We start from the raw sequence: 26,916 nt of genomic DNA on the forward strand, positions 1-26,916 counted from the left end.
CCTGCAATAAATATTGCTACTTCCATTAGAATTGTAACAAGGTAAACTTAAACAAAGAATTACGTAAAAAGGTTAAAATTTGTTTGCAATTCGGGTGATACATACATGAACATAAAAGTTATGTATACTTTGTCATTCTACTCTCTTCCCTTCCTTCTTTCCTTTTGCTCTTTTTAATATGATTGAATATTAACATCGGTCAGAGGTTACTTGTTGTCAAAGCTTATTTAGCATACATTAATTTGGTATAGGCATGAATAGGACAAATTATTTAGTATAACCTTGTATATCAAATATTTTTCTGGATCACAGAACTAATAGGTAGTTCAAAATTAAAAAATTAGATAATAGGTAACTGTTGGTCCAAACACTCACGGTTTTATCCTCGTCGCCAATGTATTGTACGCTCATTTTATTATGTTAATCGACTCGCCAACGCACCACCACACAGGTCGACAGTCTGACAACGACTGACTCCCCACCGCTCGATCCGGTATTTATAACCGAGTGACGTATGCGCACGAGGCGTCATAATAATGACATAACCTATACAATGATGCACATGTACCTGCATACACTACAATACTGTAGAAAGATGTTTGAGACGTATCAAAATATTTTGATAGCTTTCGATTTGTACAAGACTATAACCAAAGTTTTGGTAAGTCCTTCAAACTATTTTTACCCACTATTATTGTAAGGTTCTGTTGAATTACTCTGAGTATTCAACATTTCCCATTGCAGGTGGTACATCGTGCATACAATGGATTCAGTCGTACTCTAGGTTTTCTTGAAATGATGTTGCAGGAAGTAAAAAGTATTTTAAACTCGCATGATAAGGTATTAATTTATTTATCCAATGTTTTCTTAACAATACATCAAATTGAGCAGGCAATTCCATTCAGCTAGTAAAAAGATTACTAAGTTTACCTACGTTTACCTCTTCCAGCTTATCTCAGGAGATGATGTACTGTTCCCTCTTATGTCATGCTTGTGGATAGCTAAAGACGTATTATTTGTGATAATATCCAGCATCTGCTGTGAGAAGTTCTACATAGCCGTTGAAGAAGCTAAATCAGCATGTTTTGAGCAACTCAAGAAAAACTGTCCAGGCAAGTTATTGTTTTAGTCATTATCGCCATCAGACTAACTAACATCTCAAAGACCGTTTTACCATTGGTTGCGTAGTACTACTACCAAGCTATCTAGTAACATGGGCAAAAAACTACCCGTGGTACTATTATCAATATTTCAGGTTTTTGAAAACCTGATTACTAGTAATTACTTATAGGACCAAGTTATCCTGTTAAGAACATCCCATGGGTGTGAACCTAACGTGACGAGGAATACGGTGGACATCGCTCTTGGAAAACTAAGAGAAAAATGTGCTAGTAGCGACAAGCCCATACCTCGTTTGTGTAATAAACTACAGAATCATTAAAAGATATACGGTGGACATCGCTCTTGGAAAACTAAAAGAAAAATGTGCTATATAGTAGCGATAAGCCCATACCTCGTTTATATAATAAACTACAGCATCATTAAACCATAAACAGTGGACATGGCTCGTGCCAAACCAAGAGAAAAATGTGAAAAACAAAACTACAGCATCATTAAAAGATGAAGGTGTACACCTAGTCTCAAACGTACCTTCACTGTCTTACAGCGTCATATCAAATACGCAATTCAGCAGAAAATGTAACAAAAACTACGTTTACCAATGCGCAACAAGTCCAAGTGCCTGAAAAATATTATGAACTCATTCTAGCCGATTACAATGTGGATGGCATTAGAAACAAAACTAATGGGATATCCGAATTTTTCGGGAACGCTACATTTAAAGCTTGTCCACCACCACCTTTATTCTCGGAGGTGTTGGCAGTACAGCAGAAACGGCAAAACTAGTTCCTTTAATTTACGCACTCTTACCAGATAAATAAAAAACAGTCAACGTATCGAATAGGGTTCCACCTAAGCAATTAGGCTTTTACAATGTTTTTTCCCTCGGCTCAGATAATAGGCAGTTATTACCATTGGCACAGGTGTCTTTGGCGAAAAGCTAAACAAAAAGGTAACGACAAGTGTAAGGCAGAAAGACGAATTGTTGCGTTGTGAACAGCATTCCCACTAAAAGAATATTTTGTAGTAGGTTGGTGTTACGTGCAAGGAGAAAGTGAACAACTTGATATGAAAAAAAATCTAGGTATCATTAAGCGTACCTGGATGAATACTAAAAACAATAACCTACTGAGCGTTTTGCGCGATATCGCACTAACAACGTCTTAGAAGGTTGTTTTGGCTTGCATCCCAAAATAAATAAAAATGTCTCAAAATGATGAGTTGGGTTAATTGAAGCTCCGTCGTGGGTGCGTAAAGGGTGCTATCATTCGGGAGGAAAGTTCTTTTAATACAGAGGAAATTGCGAACGCATCGAGATGCTCACGGAGCGGCGTAGTCGTTTGGCTAAAAACTTTGCATGTTACGAGGACCCAGCCTTATCAGAAGGTAAATGTTTCACCTGCATTTCTATAATTAATCATCAGCTCAATGCTCGGCGTAAATCAGGGCCGCCCGTGGCGGAGTCGCCTAAGCAAAATATGATAGTAATTACAGAAAGCTTCCGCAAATTACCATCAAGGAATTTTAGTGGCAACAATATTTTGGATTATTTACCATTCATCAACATAGAAGAAGAAATGCGTGTGACACATGGCAAGCATTAAATTTAATCCCGAATTTGCCTTTGACGGAACAACATTATTCTGCAGCTTTAAATTGTCCGATAACCAATATAATAATGAACCAATGATTATTAAATCATCATATCAATACTTTACTTGATTACTTGATTTACTAAATTAACTGAATGCACCGCTGCCTATCTTAGCTCTCTAGTTGAAAGTGCTAATGTTCTTTTAACTGCTTTAAAAAGTTTAAATATGGGAGTAGAGGCATGGGGTCCAACAATGGTAAACATATTAGTCCAGAAAGTTGATTCCGATACTAACAATCATTTTCGTTTAAAAAGGGATAAAAAGGTTGTATTTTATATACAAGAAATTCATTGAATTTTGAAAATCGAGAGCATTAGCCATGGAGAATGCGATTGCAAGTGAGTTATGCAGCCACGGTATTATATAAAGATTTTGATGTAAATGACCAAAAAAACTGGTATGGGACCATGGGATCCTATCTGGATATGTTCTCTGCATACGCTCTAAGGGTGACTGAATTAAGGCTTGGGCACAACAACATGCCTGTCACCAAAATGGATGGGGTACACAAGAGTTTCCCGGTTTCCAAATATGGACTTTCGGGAGCTCATCACATATTGTTAGAAGGAGGCGTCATTCTCACCGGAGCGTAGGTCTTCCATTGTCCAAAGTGTTGGGGGGCTCATGACTGCTTGTCTTCGTATCTTGCGCAGTGAAGGTGTTTGTGAAGACTTCTTGGTCATTTCATCATTTCTTTCTTTTTTATTTTATTGCCATGACGGGTTTCGCTTTTGTTGTTCTTCACTTCAAAAAGTCAAAATACTGGTATCGCCCGCGGTTCGTCGCGCGATCAAAACCAATTAAAAAACCACGAAAAACCTTGCTAGAAGTGCTGACCGTTAGTGCCTGTATCACCCGGACTCGTGGAAAGACTACTGAAACAAGTGCGGAGGAAGTGTCCCGCTGGCCGGCCGGCATCGAGTGCCCCGTCGTCGGCAGATTTCTTTCTCGTCCACTTTCCTGTTCCCCGGTAAGTTTGTCTTTTCCACTCATACTGAGAATCACGGGGTTTCAACGCGGACTTCAACGGAGATTGCAGTAACGCCAGTAACTTCTTCAGCGAGTACCGTCCAGAAAGCGTGTACAGATGTATGTACTCATTAGCAGATGTCACATGTACCCCGCATAGACGACATCATTGAACTCACTAAGAATACGAAACAGGCCTCCGAAATTTCAACACTTGCCACATTGGTCGCAGAAATTCTGCTAATAACAACGTCCCGACAAGCCACTAGAATGTTCAACATTTTCTCCCATGTGTAGAATCTACATCGTGACAAAAGGCAAGTTTTGTGACTTCTTTAGTAGTACAGGCGCAGGAGGCTGGTACGCCTACAAAGTAGCATCTGAATCTGAAAAAAACACCATTTATGGAAATGCATGAAGAAATGACTTCTCAAATAGTGTTCCACGGCATTTTCAGTACTTATTAAGAGGATCTCTCTGCTTTATCTCAAATCACAAACGTGGCAAATTGGTTCACAATAGAAGAGATGGGAACTTGCTTCCTGCAGCCCGGAAAGAACACAGAAACCAAAATACATTTACCTATGCTAAGATGTCCTACGCCAATCAGAGTGATCTTTTATCAGGAGTATACAAGCAAGTGATAACTGTGCCATGCTTTAGCGGCCAGAGGACACATCTATTTGATTCAACGTTTTTTGATCACATTGAAAAGAAAATAATAGTGAGCAATACAGAAAAGACATTGGCACAAATCGTTAATATACTAATGAGCACTTTGGAGGAGTTACATGACAAATTAAAAAGGAACATTGGGAAAAAGGAAATGGGTACCACCAATTCTTATTGATTTTCAAGGTCATACTTATATGTTCAAAATGTGAGCTGTGCTCAATTTTAATCAATCATGCAAAGCAAGATCTACCTCCTCAGGAGTTAAATGTCCCTGCCTTTTCTTAATATTTTGTTTATTATAATTAAACCGGAATTTAAAACACTTTCAATGTGCACCAGAACCGTGTACAGCTCGTCATAAGTAAGTACGCTATGTACATGATACAAATATGATAAAAAAGACTGAAAAAACCGCATTTAATATTCGGCGTTGACATTTTGAAAAGAAATGGGCTATTATATAAAGATTTTGATGGAAATGACCAAGAAAACTGGTATGGGACAATGGGACCCTATCTGGATATGTTCTCTGCATACGCTCTAAGGGTAAACAAATTAAGGCTTGGGCACAACAACATACCTATCACCAAATGGAAGTAGAGGCATGGGGTCCAACAATGGTAAACATATTAGTCCAGAAAGTTGATTCCGATACTAACAATCATTTTCGTTTAAAAAGGGATAAAAAGGTTGTATTTTATATACAAGAAATTCATTGAATTTTGAAAATCGAGAGCATTAGCCATGGAGAATGCGATTGCAAGTGAGTTATGCAGCCACGGTATTATATAAAGATTTTGATGTAAATGACCAAGAAAACTGGTATGGGACCATGGGATCCTATCTGGATATGTTCTCTGCATACGCTCTAAGGGTGACTGAATTAAGGCTTGGGCACAACAACATGCCTGTCACCAAAATGGATGGGGTACACAAGAGTTTCCCGGTTTCCAAATATGGACTTTCGGGAGCTCATCACATATTGTTAGAAGGAGGCGTCATTCTCACCGGAGCGTAGGTCTTCCATTGTCCAAAGTGTTGGGGGGCTCATGACTGCTTGTCTTCGTATCTTGCGCAGTGAAGGTGTTTGTGAAGACTTCTTGGTCATTTCATCATTTCTTTCTTTTTTATTTTATTGCCATGACGGGTTTCGCTTTTGTTGTTCTTCACTTCAAAAAGTCAAAATACTGGTATCGCCCGCGGTTCGTCGCGCGATCAAAACCAATTAAAAAACCACGAAAAACCTTGCTAGAAGTGCTGACCGTTAGTGCCTGTATCACCCGGACTCGTGGAAAGACTACTGAAACAAGTGCGGAGGAAGTGTCCCGCTGGCCGGCCGGCATCGAGTGCCCCGTCGTCGGCAGATTTCTTTCTCGTCCACTTTCCTGTTCCCCGGTAAGTTTGTCTTTTCCACTCATACTGAGAATCACGGGGTTTCAACGCGGACTTCAACGGAGATTGCAGTAACGCCAGTAACTTCTTCAGCGAGTACCGTCCAGAAAGCGTGTACAGATGTATGTACTCATTAGCAGATGTCACATGTACCCCGCATAGACGACATCATTGAACTCACTAAGAATACGAAACAGGCCTCCGAAATTTCAACACTTGCCACATTGGTCGCAGAAATTCTGCTAATAACAACGTCCCGACAAGCCACTAGAATGTTCAACATTTTCTCCCATGTGTAGAATCTACATCGTGACAAAAGGCAAGTTTTGTGACTTCTTTAGTAGTACAGGCGCAGGAGGCTGGTACGCCTACAAAGTAGCATCTGAATCTGAAAAAAACACCATTTATGGAAATGCATGAAGAAATGACTTCTCAAATAGTGTTCCACGGCATTTTCAGTACTTATTAAGAGGATCTCTCTGCTTTATCTCAAATCACAAACGTGGCAAATTGGTTCACAATAGAAGAGATGGGAACTTGCTTCCTGCAGCCCGGAAAGAACACAGAAACCAAAATACATTTACCTATGCTAAGATGTCCTACGCCAATCAGAGTGATCTTTTATCAGGAGTATACAAGCAAGTGATAACTGTGCCATGCTTTAGCGGCCAGAGGACACATCTATTTGATTCAACGTTTTTTGATCACATTGAAAAGAAAATAATAGTGAGCAATACAGAAAAGACATTGGCACAAATCGTTAATATACTAATGAGCACTTTGGAGGAGTTACATGACAAATTAAAAAGGAACATTGGGAAAAAGGAAATGGGTACCACCAATTCTTATTGATTTTCAAGGTCATACTTATATGTTCAAAATGTGAGCTGTGCTCAATTTTAATCAATCATGCAAAGCAAGATCTACCTCCTCAGGAGTTAAATGTCCCTGCCTTTTCTTAATATTTTGTTTATTATAATTAAACCGGAATTTAAAACACTTTCAATGTGCACCAGAACCGTGTACAGCTCGTCATAAGTAAGTACGCTATGTACATGATACAAATATGATAAAAAAGACTGAAAAAACCGCATTTAATATTCGGCGTTGACATTTTGAAAAGAAATGGGCTATTATATAAAGATTTTGATGGAAATGACCAAGAAAACTGGTATGGGACAATGGGACCCTATCTGGATATGTTCTCTGCATACGCTCTAAGGGTAAACAAATTAAGGCTTGGGCACAACAACATACCTATCACCAAATGGAAGTAGAGGCATGGGGTCCAACAATGGTAAACATATTAGTCCAGAAAGTTGATTCCGATACTAACAATCATTTTCGTTTAAAAAGGGATAAAAAGGTTGTATTTTATATACAAGAAATTCATTGAATTTTGAAAATCGAGAGCATTAGCCATGGAGAATGCGATTGCAAGTGAGTTATGCAGCCACGGTATTATATAAAGATTTTGATGTAAATGACCAAGAAAACTGGTATGGGACCATGGGATCCTATCTGGATATGTTCTCTGCATACGCTCTAAGGGTGACTGAATTAAGGCTTGGGCACAACAACATGCCTGTCACCAAAATACATGGGGTACACAAGTTTCCTGGTTGCCAAATATGGCCTTTCGGGAGCTCATCACGTATTGTTAGAAGGAGCGTCATTCTCACCGGAGCGTAGGTCTTCCATTGTCCAAAGTGTTGGGGGGCTCATGACTGCTTGTCTTCGTATGTTGCGCAGTGAAGGTGTTTGTGAAGACTTCTTGGTCATTTCATCATTTCTTTCTTTTTTATTTTATTGCCATGACGGGTTTCGCTTTTGTTGTTCTTCACTTCAAAAAGTCAAAATACTGGTATCGCCCGCGGTTCGTCGCGCGATCAAAACCAATTAAAAAAACCACGAAAAACCTTGCTAGAAGTGCTGACCGTTAGTGCCTGTATCACCCGGACTCGTGGAAAGACTATACTGAAACAAGTGCGGAGGAAGTGTCCCGCTGGCCGGCCGGCATCGAGTGCCTCGTCGTCGGCAGATTTCTTTCCCGTCCACTTTCCTGTTCCCCGGTAAGTTTGTCTTTTCCACTCATACTGAGAGTCACGGGGTTACATTAGCAGTCAAGAGTGCAATGTCACACATGCCCTGCATAGACGAAATCATTGAACTCACTAAGAATATAAAGCAGGCTTCCGAAATTTTTACACAAACCACATTGGTCGCAGAAATTCTTCTCATAACAACGTCCCGACAAGCCACTAGAAATGTTCATCATAATAACCATTTTCTCCCATGTGTAGAATCTACATAGTGACAAAAGGCAAGTTTTGTGACTTCTTTAGAAGTCACAAAACTTGCCTAGTTACAGGCGCAGGAGGCTGGTACACCTATAAAGTAGCACCTGAATCTGGAAAAAAAACACCATTTGTGGAAATGCAACAAGAAATGACTTCTCAAATAGTGTTCCACGGCATTTTCAGTACTTATAATGAGGATCTCTCTGCTTTATCTCAAATCACAAACGTGGCCAATTGGTTCACAAGAGAAGAGATGGGAACTTGCTTCAGGAAGCCCGGAAAGAACACAGAAACCAAAATACATTTACCTATGCTTAGATGTCTTACGCCAATCAGAGTGGTCTTTTATCAGGGGTATACAATCAAGTAGTAACTGTGCCATGCTTTAAGCGACCAGAGGACACATTTATTTGATTCAACGTTTTTTGATCAGATTGAAAAGAAAAGAATAGTGAGCAATACAGAAAAGACATTGGCACAAATCGTTAATATACTAACGAGCACTTTGTAGGAGTTACGTGACAAATTAAAAAGGGCCAATGGGAAAAAGGAAATAGGAACCACCAAGTGAAGAGAAACATCTTCTCTTTCCTTAGGCAACCCAGGGTCAGAGGGTGAAATAAGGTTGGAGGGACTTTCTTGAGTAAACATTGATATGTTCTTATTGATTTTCAAGGTCATACTTTTATGTTCAAAATGTGAGCTGTGATCAATTTTAGTCAAATCATGCAAAGCAAGATCTACCTCCTCAGGAGTTAAATGTCCCTGTCTTTTTTTAATATCCTGTTTATTATACTTAATCTAGAATTTAAAATACTTTCAATGTGCACCAGAACCGTGTACAGCTCGTCATAAGTAAGTACACTATGTACATGATACAAATATGATAAAAAAGAATGAAAAAACCGCATTTAGTATTCATTACAGGGAAAGCTACTATTCAATTCCTAATGACACCGTCGAAATCAAATGGGTCGAAATATTGAAAAGAAATGAGCTAGTGTGTAAATGACCAAGAAAACTGGTATGGGACAATGGGACCCTATCTAGATATGTTCTCTGCATACGCTCTAAGGGTAAACGAATTAATTCTTGGGCACAACAACATGCCTGTCATGTCACCAAAATGGACGGTTCATAAGAGTTTAACCAAATCTTTTAGGCTATAATCTTGCAAAGCGATTTAGAACACGCTGTCCGGCTGCTGTATCTAAGGGTGTGTCCACATCTGGCGAATGCGCCGCGAATGCGCAGCACGCGAGCCGATCGCGAGCAGTCCGCGAGCTGCGCGCGTGCAGTCACTGCAATAGTTCGGTGCGCCTCTTTAGCGCAACTCACGCAAGGCTCGTATAGAGCGCGCGAGCGGCGCGCGATCTGCGCGCAATCAGTTCTCGCCCTAACAGTTCCGTATATTGGCTCAGTACTATCGAAGATGGCAGACGTCGCGCGCCGCCTGCGCGCCGCTCGCGTGCGGCGCTTAGGTCGCGCGCGAGCTGCGCGCGGGCGGCGCAGAAGCGGCGCACGAACAAAAATGCACGCGCGCAGCTCGCGGACAGCTCGCGATCGGCTCGCGTGCTGCGCATTCGCCAGATGTGGACGCACCCTAAGACGCACTGTTGCTCTTGTGTAAGAATCCGTATATCTTTGATTATCACACTATTTAACTATACTACTAACTTTTTATTATTTTCAGATATTACTGAACAACTATGCATAGGAGTGCTGCAGATAGATCGTTCATTCAGCAAGATGACTGCGTGTGGCCTGTTTTGTCTGGATGCTAGGCTACCGATGCATTTTATGCAATTGCTCACAAGTTATGCTATAGTACTCCTACAATTTACTATTCTGTAAAGTACACTTGTTACATGGGTATTTGGTCGATCATGATGTTTGTTGGTGTCACAAATGAAGGCAAGATAGATTGGCGCGTATTGTTCCTTTGAATTAAGTCTGAATTGTAAAAATACTATGATAATAATTGTACCTGTTGCGCTTACCTTTTTTTGAATTCATCTGTTATGTTAAAATGTTATTGTGCTGAATTAATTTCTAATAATTAATGGTCTAATAGCCAAGAGCCTCGACCAATAATACCTCATGAGGCTCTCGATAGGCGACTGGATCAAGGGACTGGATTTAGGCAGCCTCTTTGATACGGTCATATTGTGAGGAGGTTTCTGTCTCCGGGGCCCTAAACACCGGAATCTAAGACCCTGTTCACCATATCGGTGACCACCTTTATTTAATATTTATTTTTACTAATATTTAAGATATATAACATAGAGAGGTGTGGAGACAAAATAGGGAGGGCCTTTGCCCAGCAGTTAGACAATATAGGCTAAGAAAAATAAATGTTTAAGAAAATTAATAAATGAGAATGAGAATAATAAATAAATTGCATTTTTAGAACTATTTCAATCCAAATTATTATTATGGGATCAAATACTTTCTAGGGCAACATATTAATGCAGACTGACGCGTAGACAACTCATTTAAACAAAGTTTTCAGCAACAATGTTGACCAACTGTCAACATTTTACAAGGCTTTACAAACCTTAGTTATTTTTGGAATTGTTCAACATTCATTAATAAAAAAGTCTATCTAGTTCCGACTTACATAAACGAACAAACAACTGATGACGTTATCAAACTATCATCTAAATAATTACTTAAACACTGTTCGATCGACTTTACGGACGCCATTTAGAATGATCATGACAACTTCAAAGGACATGTATACCTATTTAAAAAATAAATTGAAGTTTAAAAGAATAGAAACTATAATTGTTCCAATATGTAAATCTGATTTATTACAAAATAACAAAATAGAGGATGATCTACAATCGATGCTGAGGCCTTTGAATTTCATGCAAAATATTTTACTTTACGCCAAGTATTCCATTCGTAACAATCATATCTATTGCAATACTTATTTCTACAACTGTTTTAGTTTGTTTAGCTGGTTTATTTATAGATGTTTCAGCTTGATTCATTTAATCAGTGTTATTAAAAGTGCTACCAGCGGAAAGAAAGGATGGGGCGAGCACTCCACGCCGTTCTTTATTTCTGCCAGTGTTGTGGACTATGTAATTTTCGTAATCGGAGATTTGACTCGTGCATTCTTGAATATCACCCAAAGTCGCCATAATGTCTCTTTAATCCTCAAAATCCAGCACGTGCTCGGAGCCTTGCAAATTGATAAATTCGAACTTAAATATTATGTGATCTTCAACAGGTCTTTCATTATATTTATCAATAGTTGCTTCATAGTTTTCTTCTGCTTTTTCGTTTATATTTTTGATGATGTCAGTGTTTTCGATGTATTTGCGGGGTATATTTCTATCAACCATGACACAAATATTATGTTCACGATATTCTTTTTGAAACTGATGACTAAAATGCTTCGTGTGTGGATAAAAAAAGTAGAAAATTCGAGAAACCTTGATAATTTAGCAAGAAACGAGGATTGGAATATATTATTTGATGTATTTGTGAATATTCAAGAAGCTTACACGATCGTAGACAAGAGTTGTCGACTAATGGTTAGTTCAGATGAGAGCTTAATTTTGAATAAAATATGTAAAACTATATTTTCGCTATATTAATAAAAAATAAAAAAAATGATTTGTTTAATGGAAAATACGTATTTTTCTTTTTTGCAGATAACTTATTATACACTGTTTGTATCGTACCTCAGTTTGCGTAACGTCGCCATGGTCCTGTGTATAAGATCATTTTTAGATGTACAATCACGAGTAAGTATGATTGGAGAAATAAATTCAACACATGTAAAAATAGATAATTATTTTTAAGAACTAATTACAAACATAAAAATTTCAAAGGCTTGATGGAATTAAAAAACATGGATTTTATTATATTCCGCGAGAACCTTCACTTAAAAAAATATTCTATTGGCTGGAATATACGACACGATAGATAGTAAATTTTAAGTTGTTATTGTTAAAAACAAAATAATTATTATTTCAGTTGATTTTCCTGCCGGTGGCGACACAGATGTGGAATATGAAAAACATCACCATGGTAATTTTGTTAGCTATAGAGTGCGAAAATTTCTATGCTGCGTTAAGAGATGTTGAGAGCACCTGCGTGATGTTCATACAGGCAAGACACCGCCATGGTAATTATTCCGTTAATAAGATGAACAAAATATCGAAAAACTTTTGAAATTGCAAACGGATTTTTCCTAGAAATACTTTTAGGTTGTGAAGAACTTTTTCATCGACCACAATCTTTATTCTATGAAGTATGTAAAGATGAGTAATCAGTTGATGATGGTGATGATAATCAGTTACTATATAGTTAAACCACAGACTATGGGTTCAATCATACACCGATGACATAAAAGAACTCAACAAAAACAAGAAGGAGATTATTTTTTAAATGGTTTTTTAATTAATCTGAACCATTTTGAATTTTAAAGAAAAAGTCGTTGTGGCCTAGTGGGCAAAGGACCAACCTCTCGAGTATGAGGGCGCGGGTTCGATTCCAGGTCAGGCAAGTACCAATGCAACTTTTCTAAGTTTGTATGTACTTTCTAAGTACATCTTAGACACCAATGACTGTGTTTCGGATGGCACGTTAAACTGTAGGTCCCGGCTGTCATTGAACATCCTTGGCAGTCGTTACGGGTAGTCAGAAGCCAGTAAGTCTGACACCAGTCTAACCAAGGGGTATCGGGTTGCCCGGGTAACTGGGTTGAGGAGGTCAGATAGGCAGTCGCTTCTTGTAAAGCACTGGTACTCAGCTGAATCCGGTTAAACTGGAAGCCGACCCCAACATAGTTTGGGAAAAGGCTCGGAGGATGATGATGACATTTTGAATTTTACAGATCCTAATGCATGCAAGAACGTGCTAAGAGTACAGCGTGCTATGTTTCATAAGATGAGCGCTTGCAGCTTCTTCGACGTAGACGCCCAGTTGCCACTGCAGTTATCCAGTTTTCTCACGTCCTACACTATTGTCTTGTTACAATTTGCGTATCTTTGATAAGAATGCTTTTTAATGTGTTTTTTTTTATTTGAATAAATTATTAAAACGTCGTATCTGGAAATAATGTTACTTATGAGATGACCGTAAGATGGAGGAGCATGAAGAAGGAAATATGATTGACCAACCCCGTGTTAGGGCAGGATAGATGATGAAACGAAACTAAAGCCGGGTCGAAGGAGCTGCGGGATAGTTTGAAAGGGCTCCAGAAGAAACATGGTGGATTTAAGTCAGTTAGTCTGATAGTCCCCCTAACGCACCCACAGCAGGCGATGATTTCCCACTAACAAAAAAAATTAAGAACTTTGACAATTTTCTTTAATAAAAGACGCGTAATAATGTATACATATTGGAATAATTTATGAATGTGTACAATAAAATTGTGTGCGCATGAATAGGTGAGACACACGAGTAAAAGTAACATGATACATTAAAGTTAAGACATCATATCTGATAACACATCAAAACATTAGACTAATCAGGTGATAAACCTCCAATAACCAAATATAATGGCCAAATAGACATATACCAAAATGGTATAACTACATCAATAAAGGTAATATTTGAAAACTGCCGTTTAGTCCACAAAGTAATTAAAAATCGCCCTGACGTCAACATGCATATTTTTAAAATATTCCAAAAGAAAAGAAATCAAACGATCATCCTGAATCCAGTACATCACGATACTCGCCTCGATAATGATAAATAATTCTTTGAACTATCAAAGAATTATTTATCCTTTTAACTTTGCCTTTTTTCTATTGCTGTCTTCAAAGTATAGCATACAAGATAATCGTATCATGCCCATTGGGATGCTGCGAAAGTGTCTCTCTCTCTTTAACGTTTCTTACGCCGGTGCCCTGAGTCTCTTCTTCATCTATTTCTATATCGTCATCAATGATTTCTCCAAAAGTTCGATAATCATGTCAATTATTCATGTTTCAGGAACCCTTACTTTTAGTATGGGATTGACATTGATTATTGTAATAAATATAGTTTTCGAAAACTATAACATCCAGCTTATTAAGATAATCCAGTTTATTAATAGAGGCAGTGATTTTAGTAGAAGTGTCAAGAGCTTTATTATTTACAACTGGATCTTTGTTATATTTGTCTTTTCTATCGATTTGTTTACGTACATTTTTTTTTATGGTCACCTATTATATGGATGTCTTAGGTATTGTAACTTTATGGGCCAGATTAATGTTCATCTCATATGATATAAATCGCGTATATGCCATTCGTATTATAACATTATTAAGAAAATATCTCGATGAATGGAACAAAACTGTGTCGCAAGTTAATAATAAAGATGGAACACGTTTCATGAAGTTATTAGAGGTTTACGAAAATATTCTGGAAAGTTTCAAATTATACAAGACGATTTTTCAAGAATTGGTAAGGATTTTTAATGAACTCAATGTCTATTTATTGTAGGATAGCATCAGGCCTTAAGGTCTTTAATTTGAGCACAAGTATATTTAGCATTCGGTATAAATGACCTACCTATATCCAAGTCGAAAATACGCTTTTTACAGACATTGTTCATCACTTTTCAAGTATTTACTCGTAACTTGAGTCTTTTGGAGGCACACATACAACTAAATAAAAATGCGCCACCGTCACATTCCCAGGTAAGATTCAACGTCTTACACGAACAATATAACGACAAACAGTTTAACGACCGAAACATTTCCAGATGTCAAAACGCCGATTTGGCCAACGGGCAGCAAGTATATGGCTGGTTATGGTTTTGTTAAAGTTAAATAGTGGTGTAATAAAATTTCATAGAAACTACCCTTTGAAACCTCTCAAAAGATTGAAAAGATTTATAATTAAACTAGGATCTTTTAAATTCAGGGGCCCGATTCTCCTAATTTTACTTAAGCGACATACGATTGACGTTCGACTCGATTCGACTGAGATCCGATCCCGACTCGATTACTATTGAAGCGTATGTGGCATTCCGCTATTTTTTCTTTTAAATAAACGTTTTTATCCTTTTCTGTCATTCAATAATGAATCATTTTGTCTGCAAATGATTTACGATTGCAAAATGATTGTACAGCAAACTACCGTATAGACCAAAATAGCAGACCAATCGCACACCAATCAAATGTCAATCGAATACGATTGGTCTTTTATTAGTAGCAGAATGCCCGATATGGTTAAAACTGCTATTGCGATCATATTGCGATTCGATTTCTATTCGATTTTGACATTATTAACTTAGGAGAATCGGGCCCCAGGTAGCTTCAGTATACAAAACGCTGGGTATCGGATTGGTAACGGCTGTATGGATACTAAAGGACATACTGCTGGTAATTTACCACAGCGTGCAGTGAGAGATTTTCTATAAGGCCATTGAAGAAGCAGAAACGACTTGCATTCGGCTTGTGAAGAAAGACTGTTCAGGTATGCTAATACGACTAGAGACCACATTAGTTTCGCCACTCTGTAGTCAGATGCAGCTGACTGTTCATAGGGTGCATGATCCAAAGCATGGGGTCGATGTGAAAATAGGTGTGTGTCAGATTGACACATGTAATATCCAGATTTTCCAAAATGTATTACAGATATTGGTACCTACCTTCTGTGCACCTTTACGTACCTCCTTGGTTCAAAATTATCCCTAACATTTCTTCACCTTTTCAGATGATCAAATTCGCCTATACAAGCAAGTGTTACAGATAAACCGCTCATTCAGTAAGATGAGTGCATGTGGCCTTTTCTTCATTGATGCTGCGTTGCCGTTAAATCTGATAATCCAGCTCACCAGCTATGTGATTATTTTGCTGCAATTTGCATTACTTTGAATAAACATTTTTTTTTGTTTGTTTGTACCCCCCTTAAGGCTCCGAAACCACCTACTGGATCAATTAAACAAAATCTTTCATAGTTGTGAAACTAGTCTATTCCCCGAGTAACATACGGTATGTTTTCTCCAGCAGTAGTTCGGGACGCGGGCAAAACCGCGAGAAAACTGCTGGTGGCAAATAAAATGTGCTCCTTAAATAAACATTAACCGTCTTACCACAAAAACTTTTTAACGTCAGTTTAAGACTTGTCCAAAAAAATGACAAATTATGACGTTGACATATGGTTCATTTTGGAGCCATATTTTTTTTAGACAAGTGTAAAACAGTGGTTAAAGTTTTTGTAGTAAGGCCATAAGAGTTTTGAAGCTCCATAAACTACTGCTTTTACTATCTATTATCGGCTAGAAGGTAGCTCTAACACGTCCTGCCTGGGTATTACAAACAACAGACACTATATGTTATGAACGGACTAGCCGAATAACAAAATTTGCTCGCAATATTTTTATATACTTAATCAAACTCAAAGACTAGAACCATCATAGAACCATAGGTAACAGGAACAACATACCTACTTTACCGACGTTCTAACAGTAATACAATACATAGAATACATTTAATAAAATACTTCTAAAAACTTATATGTAGCTTAATATTTTATTATATAAAAACCACAATTAAAATGAACACGAATAAATAGGACGTTACAATGGTAGTTATTTTTTCCTTGCTAACATCAATGACTAATTTATATTTAGGTACCATTACAAAATTAAGTGCATTTACACAAAATGATATAAATAAACAAAAAAGACATTTTGACACAATAACTCCGCCCCTAAGACGACCCACTGACCCAATTTTGAAAGAACTTTTTTATGTAATACATCAATTGGAACCTTACTCAATCACTTACTTATAACACTGGTCAACAGCATTGTTGGTGCAAAGGTGAAATATATCATTTCTTATAGATTATTTGATACGTAATCGAGGTCCAGAGCATAAAGTTGCACTAGCACGTAGGGATTTAGAGATATACCCCTCCTAAAGTACCAAAAACGCGTTAAAAAACTCCACTTTATATTTAAAATGGTATATATTGAGAAATAAAACTTGCAAAAATATATACTAAAATGGGGTTAATGCGGGGAAAGTAGTACTATATAATGCTTTAGTTAGAAATTACTAGAAAATTCTGCTGTCCCCAAAAAATTACATCAAATATCATAAAAAAACGCGTTTTTGGTACTTTAGGAGGGGTATACATATCTCTAAATCCCTACGTAGGTACTAGTGCAACTTTATGTTCTGGACTTCGATTACGTATCAAATATTCTACAAGAAATTGTATATTTCACCTTTGCACCAAAAAAAAAAAAAATTTGTTGACCAGTGTAATAATTGGTAAAACCTACCTAACAAAACCACTTCTTGCTAGCAATGACTAACCAACGAACCAAAATAAAAACAGTGAATATGATTTCTAATAGTCATTAACAAGGAACCTATTATATTTTGAGCAATGACAATCACGAGTATCACGACCTGTAGGTATAACGTATAACCTATCTAAATGCACATTTTTTGAATAAATTAAAAACTGCCATCAAAATTATCCTTGCTCGAATGGAAAGCACAAACCAACACCAACCAACAAGATGGGTTTTTTCAACTCCTATAATAACTAATTGCCAGTACTACTGGCAATTCACAATCGAAACAAACTGTTTTGAACCTACTGGCCCAGTAGGTTCAAAACAGTTTGTTTCGATTATAGATCCACTGGGCATCCATTAATCACTTTTATTCCAGCTTAGATCTTAGAATGTATATTTTGCATTAAATCATTGGTATCCTATTGTCTAAGGACTTCGTTGTTTTGGTATTGTATTTACCTAGCAATGAAAAACATTACTATGTAGACTAGGTATAGGTAAGTATAGCAACTTTTTTTAAAAACCTTAAGAGACAATAGGTACTTCACGAACATAGCTTTCATACCTAAGCATCACAAAGCTAAGAATCTTGATGAAATCAAACTAATCAAAATAAATAACAGAACAAAGCACGAAGAACCTTACAACAACACAACCTTCAAATAAAAAAATATCGACACAAAAACAATATTATTTTAGCGACAAACGATATGAATTCCTGGCAGAAACGCCATTGAATAACTAACGCAACCACTATTTATTATTTTCAACTCAGAAAGTTTCATAAAATTGACAACTAATATATCAAACAGTTGTTTTACCTGGATTTTTATAATTTCAACTCGTTATTTCAATACTTTTGTAAAAAAAATGCCTTTTTACATTGGAGAAATATCAATGCCTTTTAGCATTTCATTTTTTTTTTGTTTTTGGAACATTACATTGGTTGTCTTTTGTCAAAAAGAATAAAATAAAATGGTTGACCAAAGAGTTTGAATAGCATTAAAACTATTTTATATTTTTAACCTTTTGAACGCCAATGTCGGCTATAGCCGACATGAGCAAGCGTGCCCTGTGCGCCAACGACGGCTATACTCGACAAAAAACAGGTCGCAGAAAAATACAAAATAAACCTATTAAATCATTACTTTTATGTATTTTTTAGTAGATATTTAATTAAGATTTTCGGGCTTGGCGTACAGGGCATAGGAATACCGATATGGCGTGGCGGTGAAAAGGTTAATATAGCTTGTTCAGAAACAAAAAGTTTATATATGTTATAAATTCAAGACAAACTGGCAATGAATGGTGTTCATAAATAGAGTAAGCATGAGTTATTAAGAGAGGCCCTTGGCCAATTATGGGACTATTTAGACCTCAATTACAAAATAAGAACCCAAATATATCTATGTCTAAAAAAACATCTTATCTGTCTTCAAAAACAAAACAATTTATTTTATCACTTACTTGACAAAGTCAGTGCAAATAAAATATATAACACACAGGTGTTCTACATACTAAAATAAATATGAAGTAGATTTTATAATTTCCACACTAAAACTCCGTTTTTTCGTGCTTACTAACAATAGAATTGGTATTGAATGTTTTCATATACAATTATTTATCATTTATAAATGTGATCTAGCATGCCTAGCTTCTTACATAAGTTACAGCTAATGGAATAATTGACATTTCTATTTATACATAAAAAATATAATATACTGAGGCTAGCATCATAAATAGGAATGATGATATGGGTACCCAATATCTCTTCAGGAAATTCCTATCATCTTTATCAACAACCATCTTCTTCTCCTTATATTTTTTCTTCTTGCCACTAAGTTTCCACTCATATTCTGCTAACTCTTTACGATTCTTCTCTTCCTCTAATTCTTTTAATCTCTGTTTTTCTTTTTCTTGCTCTATTTTAGCAGCTATCTTTTTAGCTTCACAGGTTTGATCGCACAGTATCTTAGTTTCTCCACTTCTGACTGTGTTGCAAGGGGCTTCCTTTTTTATATTACCACATGGGCAATGGACTTTGGTTTTCTTAGTGCACACCTGGTTGCCACAAGGTCCTGAATGGCAAGAATTACGGCAACGGTGACCACATTCTAAGTTCTTTGGACATTGTTGCTGACATGACAGCTTCTCGTCAGTAGCTTCAGATAATTCTCGGCAACGGAGGTATATCTCTGTTACTCCACAGTGGCAAGCTAAACGCTCAAGTATCTCACATGGACGGCATGGGCCTGGATGGCATGCCCGGATAGAACACTTATGGGCACACTTCTCAGGACGAGGAACAGAGCACTCTCTATTGCATGGTCTGCAACTGGAAGGCACATTGGCATACTCAGGAACAGGGCTATATAAATGACAAAGTAAAGTACACTTGTGGTTTCCACAGGCCAGTGGTTTTCCACACTCTCTTCCACATGGCCGCCGTATTGCTGAATGGCAAGGCTGGTTATCGGTTTCATGTTCTCCGAAACAAACCATAGGTACAGGAGTATCACATGGTGGACAATCTAAGGTCATAATCTTTGTCTTTGGAGGTTGTACTTCCCATGGAGTTGCAGGTTTTTCTACTTGTTTGAACAATACTGCAACATATTCATGACACACTGACTTACACTGATGACCACATTTTGCATACTGCTTTTGACAAATTGCCTTACATGGTGGACAGTCACCAAAGTGGCAAGAATGTTTATTTTCTGCACTATGACCACACTTGTATTTAATTTTGCACGGTAAGTGACATTTTGGAGGTTTAGTCTGGCGTTCCCGTCCACATGGGACTCTTACATAGGTTTCTTTGCATCTGCAAGTTACTTTAGATTCCAGGGGGCATGGGTAACATGGGCCACGGTGACAGATGTTGGTGCACTTGTGCCTACCGCACTGCAGTCCTTTATCACAAGTTTTCTCACATGGAGGGCAGTTCCCATTACAGCACTTTCTTCCACAACCATGTTTACCACATGATCTTATGCCTCTGCACTTGGTGTCACATTTATAATCTTTGCTACATGGTAGTGACCTTGTGTGGGTCGCACAGTGGCACTCTTTAGATACCAGGACTTGGCAAGGTGGACAGTTGCCATTGTGACACTTTTCTGGGCAGCTGTGCTCACATCCATCATGCTTTTTCCCACAAGTACCTAAGCATGTCTCCATAACATCAGGACATTGAACAAATCTCTTGTTGGCCCCGCACGGACATGTTAACATTCCTGAGTTCGGACACATCCCACAGTCACCTGAATGACAAACTCTCTCACATTTATGATATCCACAAGAAAATAATTTATTACAAGGTTTCTTGCACTGCCAGAATGGATCACTACATGGTCTTTTAGCTTTCTCATTGCCACACTGGCATGGCTGTATGCTTGTGTAGCTGCAGTCATCACAATCACCTGCATGACACATATTTTCACATTTATGAGTCTTACACAAAAGGGTTTTCTTACACAGCTGACCACAGGACCATTTTTCAGCACTACACCTCACTCTCTTGTGTTCCTTTTGACAAAAACATGTTCCATTCACAGTTTGTGGGCACGGCGGACATGGACCAGGGTGACATAACAGCAAACATCTATGTTTACAATTATCACCAGCAGACAGCCTTTTTTCACAGACCTCTCCGCAAGTATGAGGTATAAGCCAAGGGTGGTTTTGCGGATTATCAGTTTTACCGCAGAAACAACGGTACTTCCGTGGAATTTCTTCTTTGGAATACGAATTCCGGCACTTAGGGCAGCACCATTCAATTTTCTGTTGTTTTATTACAGCAATAGGGCCGTGAGACTCTTCACTGCGTAAGCTAATGCTGTCATTTGACCACTTTTGTATACAAGATAGATGGAAATAGGAGAAGCAATGGTCACAAGTCCAGATTGCGTGAGTTTTTTTAATGGAACCTATGCATATGAGACAAGTCACTGCGCGGCCGCTGATGGCTTCTTCGAGAAGGTTCTTGGTCCTGTTCAGCATGTGAGTGTCGCCACCTCCACGCCAGTAGCTCTGGAACACGCCTTCTAGAACGCTGGACTCGCAAGGCTCCTCATCCTCCGAAGACGAGAGTTCCTTCATTTGGTTTAAGTGTTTCTGAACATTTTGCTGCAATTTTGCAGCGGCGTCTTTGTATCTTCGAGCCATTTTTGATGTTACTCTTAGTTATGAGAAGTAGAAGTATTAGATAATCATTGAGTAGGAAATTACATGAAATAAACTAATCAAATACATGACAGTCGTATGAAGCATGAAAATTGAAACGTCGAAGAACCCGGTGAGTGCGCTGCGTTTTCCAATCAGCGCCAAGGCCAACCCGAGACGTCCAAATCGACATGACGTTGACGACTAACTTGCCATTATAAAAAAATCAAACATGCTAATTTAAAATTATAATTATCGCACTAGTTAGATTACAATTTGAATTCATCAAAATAAAATAAAAACTAATTGAAAATAAAACTTTGTCGAAATATCAAATTATTATTACTTAATAAATATTTTGCATTTGAGTCCTTCTGTAGCTCTATCTATCGTTGAATTAGTCAACCAGAATGGTGCCCGTATTGCGTACTTGCGCTACTCGATAACAGATGGCGAATATGATGCTTTTAAGATTTTTATTCGGTAGTGTGGTAGTTGAATTTTTGACTGCCTCGTTGGTTTAGGGTTCGATTCCCGGATCGTGCCGAAATCGCTTTGTGGGTTTTAGAAACTTTCACGGCGCTTAGCCTGGAAGTTGGTAATTGATTCACCCGTGCATCGGAGAGCACGTTAATTACCTACGGTCCTGCGCCTGGGGCCCGATTCTCCTAAGTTAATAATGTCAAAATCGAATAGAAATCGAATCGCAATATGATCGTATTAGCAGTTTTAACCATATCGGGCATTCTGCTACTAATAAAAGACCAATCGTATTCGATTGACATTTGATTGGTGTGCGATTGGTCTGCTATTTTGGTGATTTTGGTCTACACGGTAGTTTGCTGTACAATCATTTTGCAATCGTTATATAATCATTTGCAGACAAAATTATTCATTATTGAATGACAGAAAAGGATAAAAACGTTTATTTCAAAGAAAAAATAGCGCAATGCCACATACGCTTCAATCGTAATCGAGTCGGGATTGGATATCAGTCGAATCGAGTCGAACGTGAATCGTATGACGCTTAAGTAAAATTAGGAGAATCGGGCCCCTGATCTTTCTCCGGTCGTGTCGGATTTTCTGTCTACAGTCCCATCGGGCTATAAGAGTGAAGTAATAGTGAGTGCATTGTGTCTGTGCAAATATCTATTTATTTATTAGGTACATCAACACTCTTGCTCCACCTGCGTCTTAATGCGTAAAATTTTGGCGTTACGCAGATGTGGCCAACGTTTTAATGGCATTTTATACAAATGGCATTATTAATAGCATTAAACGTTAAGCGATAACTCGGGTGTCGGTTTTTTGGACACATCAAAGGGTTTTAGTGCGTAGCTTAGCGCGCTAAGTGATGTTGGCTACATTAATGCCATCTCATTGCAGGCATGCAAGGACGAGTTTAGATACTTTGTTTAAGCGGTAACTGCATTTTACGAGCACGATAATGAAATGGTCAAATGAGAAAGCTTTAGTTTTTAGAATTATTTTGTGTGTCTCCTCTTTAATGTGTGTTAACGCGTTACTTCATGAGGGATTAACTCTTTGCGGCATTGTAACCTAAATGTACACTACACTTAAACCGACACCCGAGTTATCACTTAACGTTTAATGCTATTAATAATGCCATTTGTACGAAACACGAAATACGTACATGTGTATCTACTTGTAATCATTGTTACAATTCAATGTTTTTTGATAACTTTTTTCTGGTGTGTTGATTGAAACACTGACACATAATAAAACGTGGTTTGGGTAGCAAAATAACACACCAATTAATTATAATTAGATGTTTATTTATAAATTTTTCAAGTACAATCGAGCTACATTACATTTTAACACTTTAAGTATTACAAACGACGTTATGTTCGCAGGCTTATTGATTTCAAAGTAACGTCTTTACTCTGAACTTTAGTAGTACTTAGTTTAGAAGCATTAAAATAAGGAAAGATACCTAAATTACAAGAGAATAAAATTAAAATTATTATGCACAGATATTTTCAATATCTCATTAGTAATAAAAGCATTTTATGTAATGACTACAAAATAATAAAATGGTAACATTATTGAATAAGTAAATGTGGTCAATGGCACTAAGAAAGTAACCACTAGGAAGGGACTATGTTATTTTTATTTAATAGACAAGTATAATTTTTTAATACCTTAGCACCGCTTAGGAAATCTTGACTCAAATGTGAGATTGTTTGAAATATTCTTTAAGTAGGTAACTACTTAATAATAAACTAAAAGTGTATATTTCATTGATAAGCAATTTCAGGAGAATACTGAAAGAGCGACCAATTTCAGTTTTATTATTGGAGAACCATTTCAAAGTGGTAATACCATACAAAGAATTAGATATTGACCATCTTTGCCTGCATAATGTATTTCAAATATAGTGTCGAGGCGAGTATGGCACTCATTGCATTGTCAGTTAAACAATAATTAGAAAATAATTAAAGGGCACAAACAAGGGACACTGCACAAATAAATAAGCTCAGTTTTAAAAGTGGGACCCTGCAACTTAAGAATTACAAAATATTGCTGTTAACAGTCATTCAGTAAACATTAGATTTTTTCAAATACTCGTAATTTATGTAAATAAGTAGGTAGTTAATGGACGTCCATGGCTGCATTGTTAGCGTACTCTTGTATTAATTTCAGGTTTTTTATTTTTACTGGACAGTTTAAACCAGCCCGCTTTTTTATTATTGTCTTTAGGCATCGATATTGACCTAGAGACCCTTTCTCGGTCGCTCTCTCGGCTAATCAACTCGCTCGATTGACTTTTCTTCCCATCCCTAGTGACTGACTTTCGTGGCGTAGTGCTGCTACTCTCCCTTTCTTTGTTTCGTTTGTCAGACTTCTTGTATAGTGTTGTGCTAGAGCTAGTCAGTCGACTATTTTGTGGTCTGCGAGTCAGCGTAGTTTGGCTGTACGATTTATTTTTTTGTAAAGTGGCTGGCTTGTCTTCTGTTAGCGTTCTCGTTGAGGATGCCTTCTTGACGATTTCTTTGGGTTTGGCCTTCCTCGGTCGTTGTGCGTAGTGTACGTCGTGTTGGTCGTTGTAATGTTTGGGGGTCCATGGCGCGAATATAGAGAAGCTCTTCGTGGTGCTCCGTACTTGAAGATTTGAGGAGTTTACTGAAGAGACGTCATCTCGGGAACGGTTGCGTGTGATGCGGCCGGGGTCCGGAATGTCGCCAACTGGAATTAAATTCGAAAATTTTTCATATATTGTGCCTATTTTTCATCATAATTTTGAAGTTTTGAATGTAGACTGATTAGCAAGAAAAACACGTAAGTTAAAGTGTCAGGTGCCATGATAAAGTTTTTATATTCTTCGTATTGTAATAATATGTGAGTATGTACCTGTAGTAGCATGTAGATAGACGACGCTGCGCTGTGACTGGTGGCTGGAGTCTCCCTCGGTGCTGCTCTCTCCGGAGTTCGTGACGGGGGTTCTACGGCGATGTCTGTGGAATATAAGACAGTCTTTAATAATGAACCCAAAGATTTTAGACTACGTTCAGCTACGGGATAAAATAACAATGTGTTATGACCTCGTTGGCGCAAAGGTCACCATGCCGGACTGCCGAACTGATGGTCCCGGGTTCGATTCCCGGTATGGTTAACATTTGTGTGATGAGCACTTGTTGGCTGTGGTTTTTATGTTATAATATGTATTTATAAAGTGTATATGTAGTTTATCAGTTGTGTTAGCACCCATAACACAGGCTAATAAATAGCTTACCATGGGTCTAACCGACCGTGTGTGAAGGTGTCCCGATATTTATAATTTAATTTATGGTGCATCATTGTATAACGATTATGGTGAATAAATAAATGTAAGAACAAAGAAAGAGCTGAAAAATTACTATTCCAGAGGATTATAAAATTAAAAATACAAATAAACAGTGGTTTAAGCAAAAGACTAACAATCCCAAAAATATTATTATGTGTAATAACAAAATCTCTTAAATATACGAAACAATGAAATGTGATACATTACTTCATAAATCCAAAAACAATGAAATTACTCACTTCATTTCCCTGCTAAGCTCCTGCTTGCTTCCTCTCAGTTCAGATGAGCTGCCCCGTTCATCGTGTCTCCTCCTCACGTCACCCTTAGATCCCTTCAACGTCTTCGAGTTGCTTTGACTCCTGGACCTCTCATACGGACTGATAGGCGGTTTCGAATTCACTTTCCTATCAAACTGACTCTCTGTCTCCGAATTACTCTGAATTTCTGATATATTCTGAAGGTTCCTTTTGTATTGTTTTGAGTTTGGCGATTCGCTTTTGTCTTCTCTGTGGAGATTTGATAAGGAGTAGCTCTTATTCGTCAGCTCGCTGTGGTCAACTTCGTCAAGTCCTGTGCTGGAGTTTGAGATGGTTTTCCTCAAGGTGCCGTGTTTCGTGTGTGTGTAGCGTTTGGTTTCGTTAACCGGCTTCACGTTGGCATCAGAGTCTGGGTCGGTGTCGCCGAAGAAGCGGAGGTTCTTTGCTGGTGAAGTTAAGGGTTTGGCGGGTTTGGGATACGTCTTGCGGGGAGCTTCGTCTTCTGTTGTTATTATGCTCTCTTTTTCCACCTGGAAACGGAAAAAATACTACAGGGTCGCAAAGGACACGAATCTAAGTATGAATAGCTTAAAACCAAACGCTTTTAGATGATAGATATCCTTTAATCTTGGAATCAATATATGTGTATTACAAATGTGTTCACTAAAAAAGTCGCTAGATGCAGGCCCAGTCGGTCCTTTTGGAAATGAATGGGAGAGGTCTACATCTAGCAATGGAGGTGATGATGATGAAAGAAAGCATTATACCTTAGTACTCTTCCCCTTCTTCCTGGTGAGCCTGTCGAGGGATTTGAACCAGTTCCCTGATGCAGGGGGTGTTGGCGCGGTCTGTCTGCGCGGGGGGGACGGCGTCGGGCTCGGGGTGGCTAGCCTGCGTCTCTCGCGGTATCGTTCAGCCTGAAAATATTTGAATTACTAAGATGCTTGTATTGTGTCGTATGAATTTCTGAGGCCCATTTTAACCGAAAACATAAAAGTAAGTTTCCTGAAAACAGTGCACGTTACACCAGAAACAAACCCGAACCTGGATGTTAAGTCTTTTGAGTAAAGCCCAAATTCGTCAATTGAGTGGAAAATACCTACTAAATTCTGGATTCATTAGGCAAGCGTTACACTTGACTTCAAGTGAATGTATCGATGGTCTCATCATGTAACAAAAACGCCTATGTGTGCTGTTCACACATAAGTTTTTGCACTGTTAGATCATCATATTAAACATACCCGCTATGCGTTAGCAAGTCAAGTTCAATGACATTGCTCGTCCACGTAAATGATTATTCTAGAGTACTTGA

The 26,916-nt window shown here is 38.0% G+C and overlaps 2 protein-coding genes and 1 pseudogene across 2 annotated transcripts in view; 1 reads left to right on the top strand and 2 right to left on the bottom strand.

Moving 5' to 3' along the window:
* The first annotated feature begins 595 nt into the window (after nucleotides 1-595).
* Nucleotides 596-16,141, top strand: LOC124641414 (annotated as a pseudogene).
* Nucleotides 16,142-18,614: 2,473 nt separating this feature from the next.
* On the bottom strand, nucleotides 18,615-21,690 carry LOC124641492 (NF-X1-type zinc finger protein NFXL1). The gene has a single exon (XM_047179569.1). It carries the CDS (start codon nucleotides 21,543-21,545, stop codon nucleotides 19,074-19,076), a length of 2,472 nt encoding a protein of 823 aa, XP_047035525.1. The 5' UTR covers nucleotides 21,546-21,690; the 3' UTR covers nucleotides 18,615-19,073.
* Nucleotides 21,691-23,317: 1,627 nt separating this feature from the next.
* The window catches only part of LOC124641305 (serine/arginine repetitive matrix protein 2), a 63,908-nt gene continuing 60,309 nt past the window's right edge, over nucleotides 23,318-26,916 (bottom strand). The window contains exons 8-11 of the mRNA XM_047179356.1: nucleotides 26,372-26,521; nucleotides 25,587-26,134; nucleotides 24,915-25,018; nucleotides 23,318-24,749 (exon numbers count right to left, since the gene is read on the bottom strand). Of these exons, the coding sequence (XP_047035312.1) occupies nucleotides 24,181-24,749; nucleotides 24,915-25,018; nucleotides 25,587-26,134; nucleotides 26,372-26,521 (1,371 nt within the window). The 3' untranslated portion in view covers nucleotides 23,318-24,180. The remainder of the gene's footprint in view (nucleotides 24,750-24,914; nucleotides 25,019-25,586; nucleotides 26,135-26,371; nucleotides 26,522-26,916) is intronic.

Source organism: Helicoverpa zea, chromosome 22 (genome assembly GCF_022581195.2).
Source record: "Helicoverpa zea isolate HzStark_Cry1AcR chromosome 22, ilHelZeax1.1, whole genome shotgun sequence".
Lineage (NCBI taxonomy): Eukaryota > Metazoa > Arthropoda > Insecta > Lepidoptera > Noctuidae > Helicoverpa > Helicoverpa zea.

Bases quoted from the DNA above. Each gene is read 5' to 3' on its own strand.
- LOC124641492 (XM_047179569.1), bottom strand. From the start codon at position 21,545: ATGGCTCGAAGATACAAAGACGCCGCTGCAAAATTGCAGCAAAATGTT.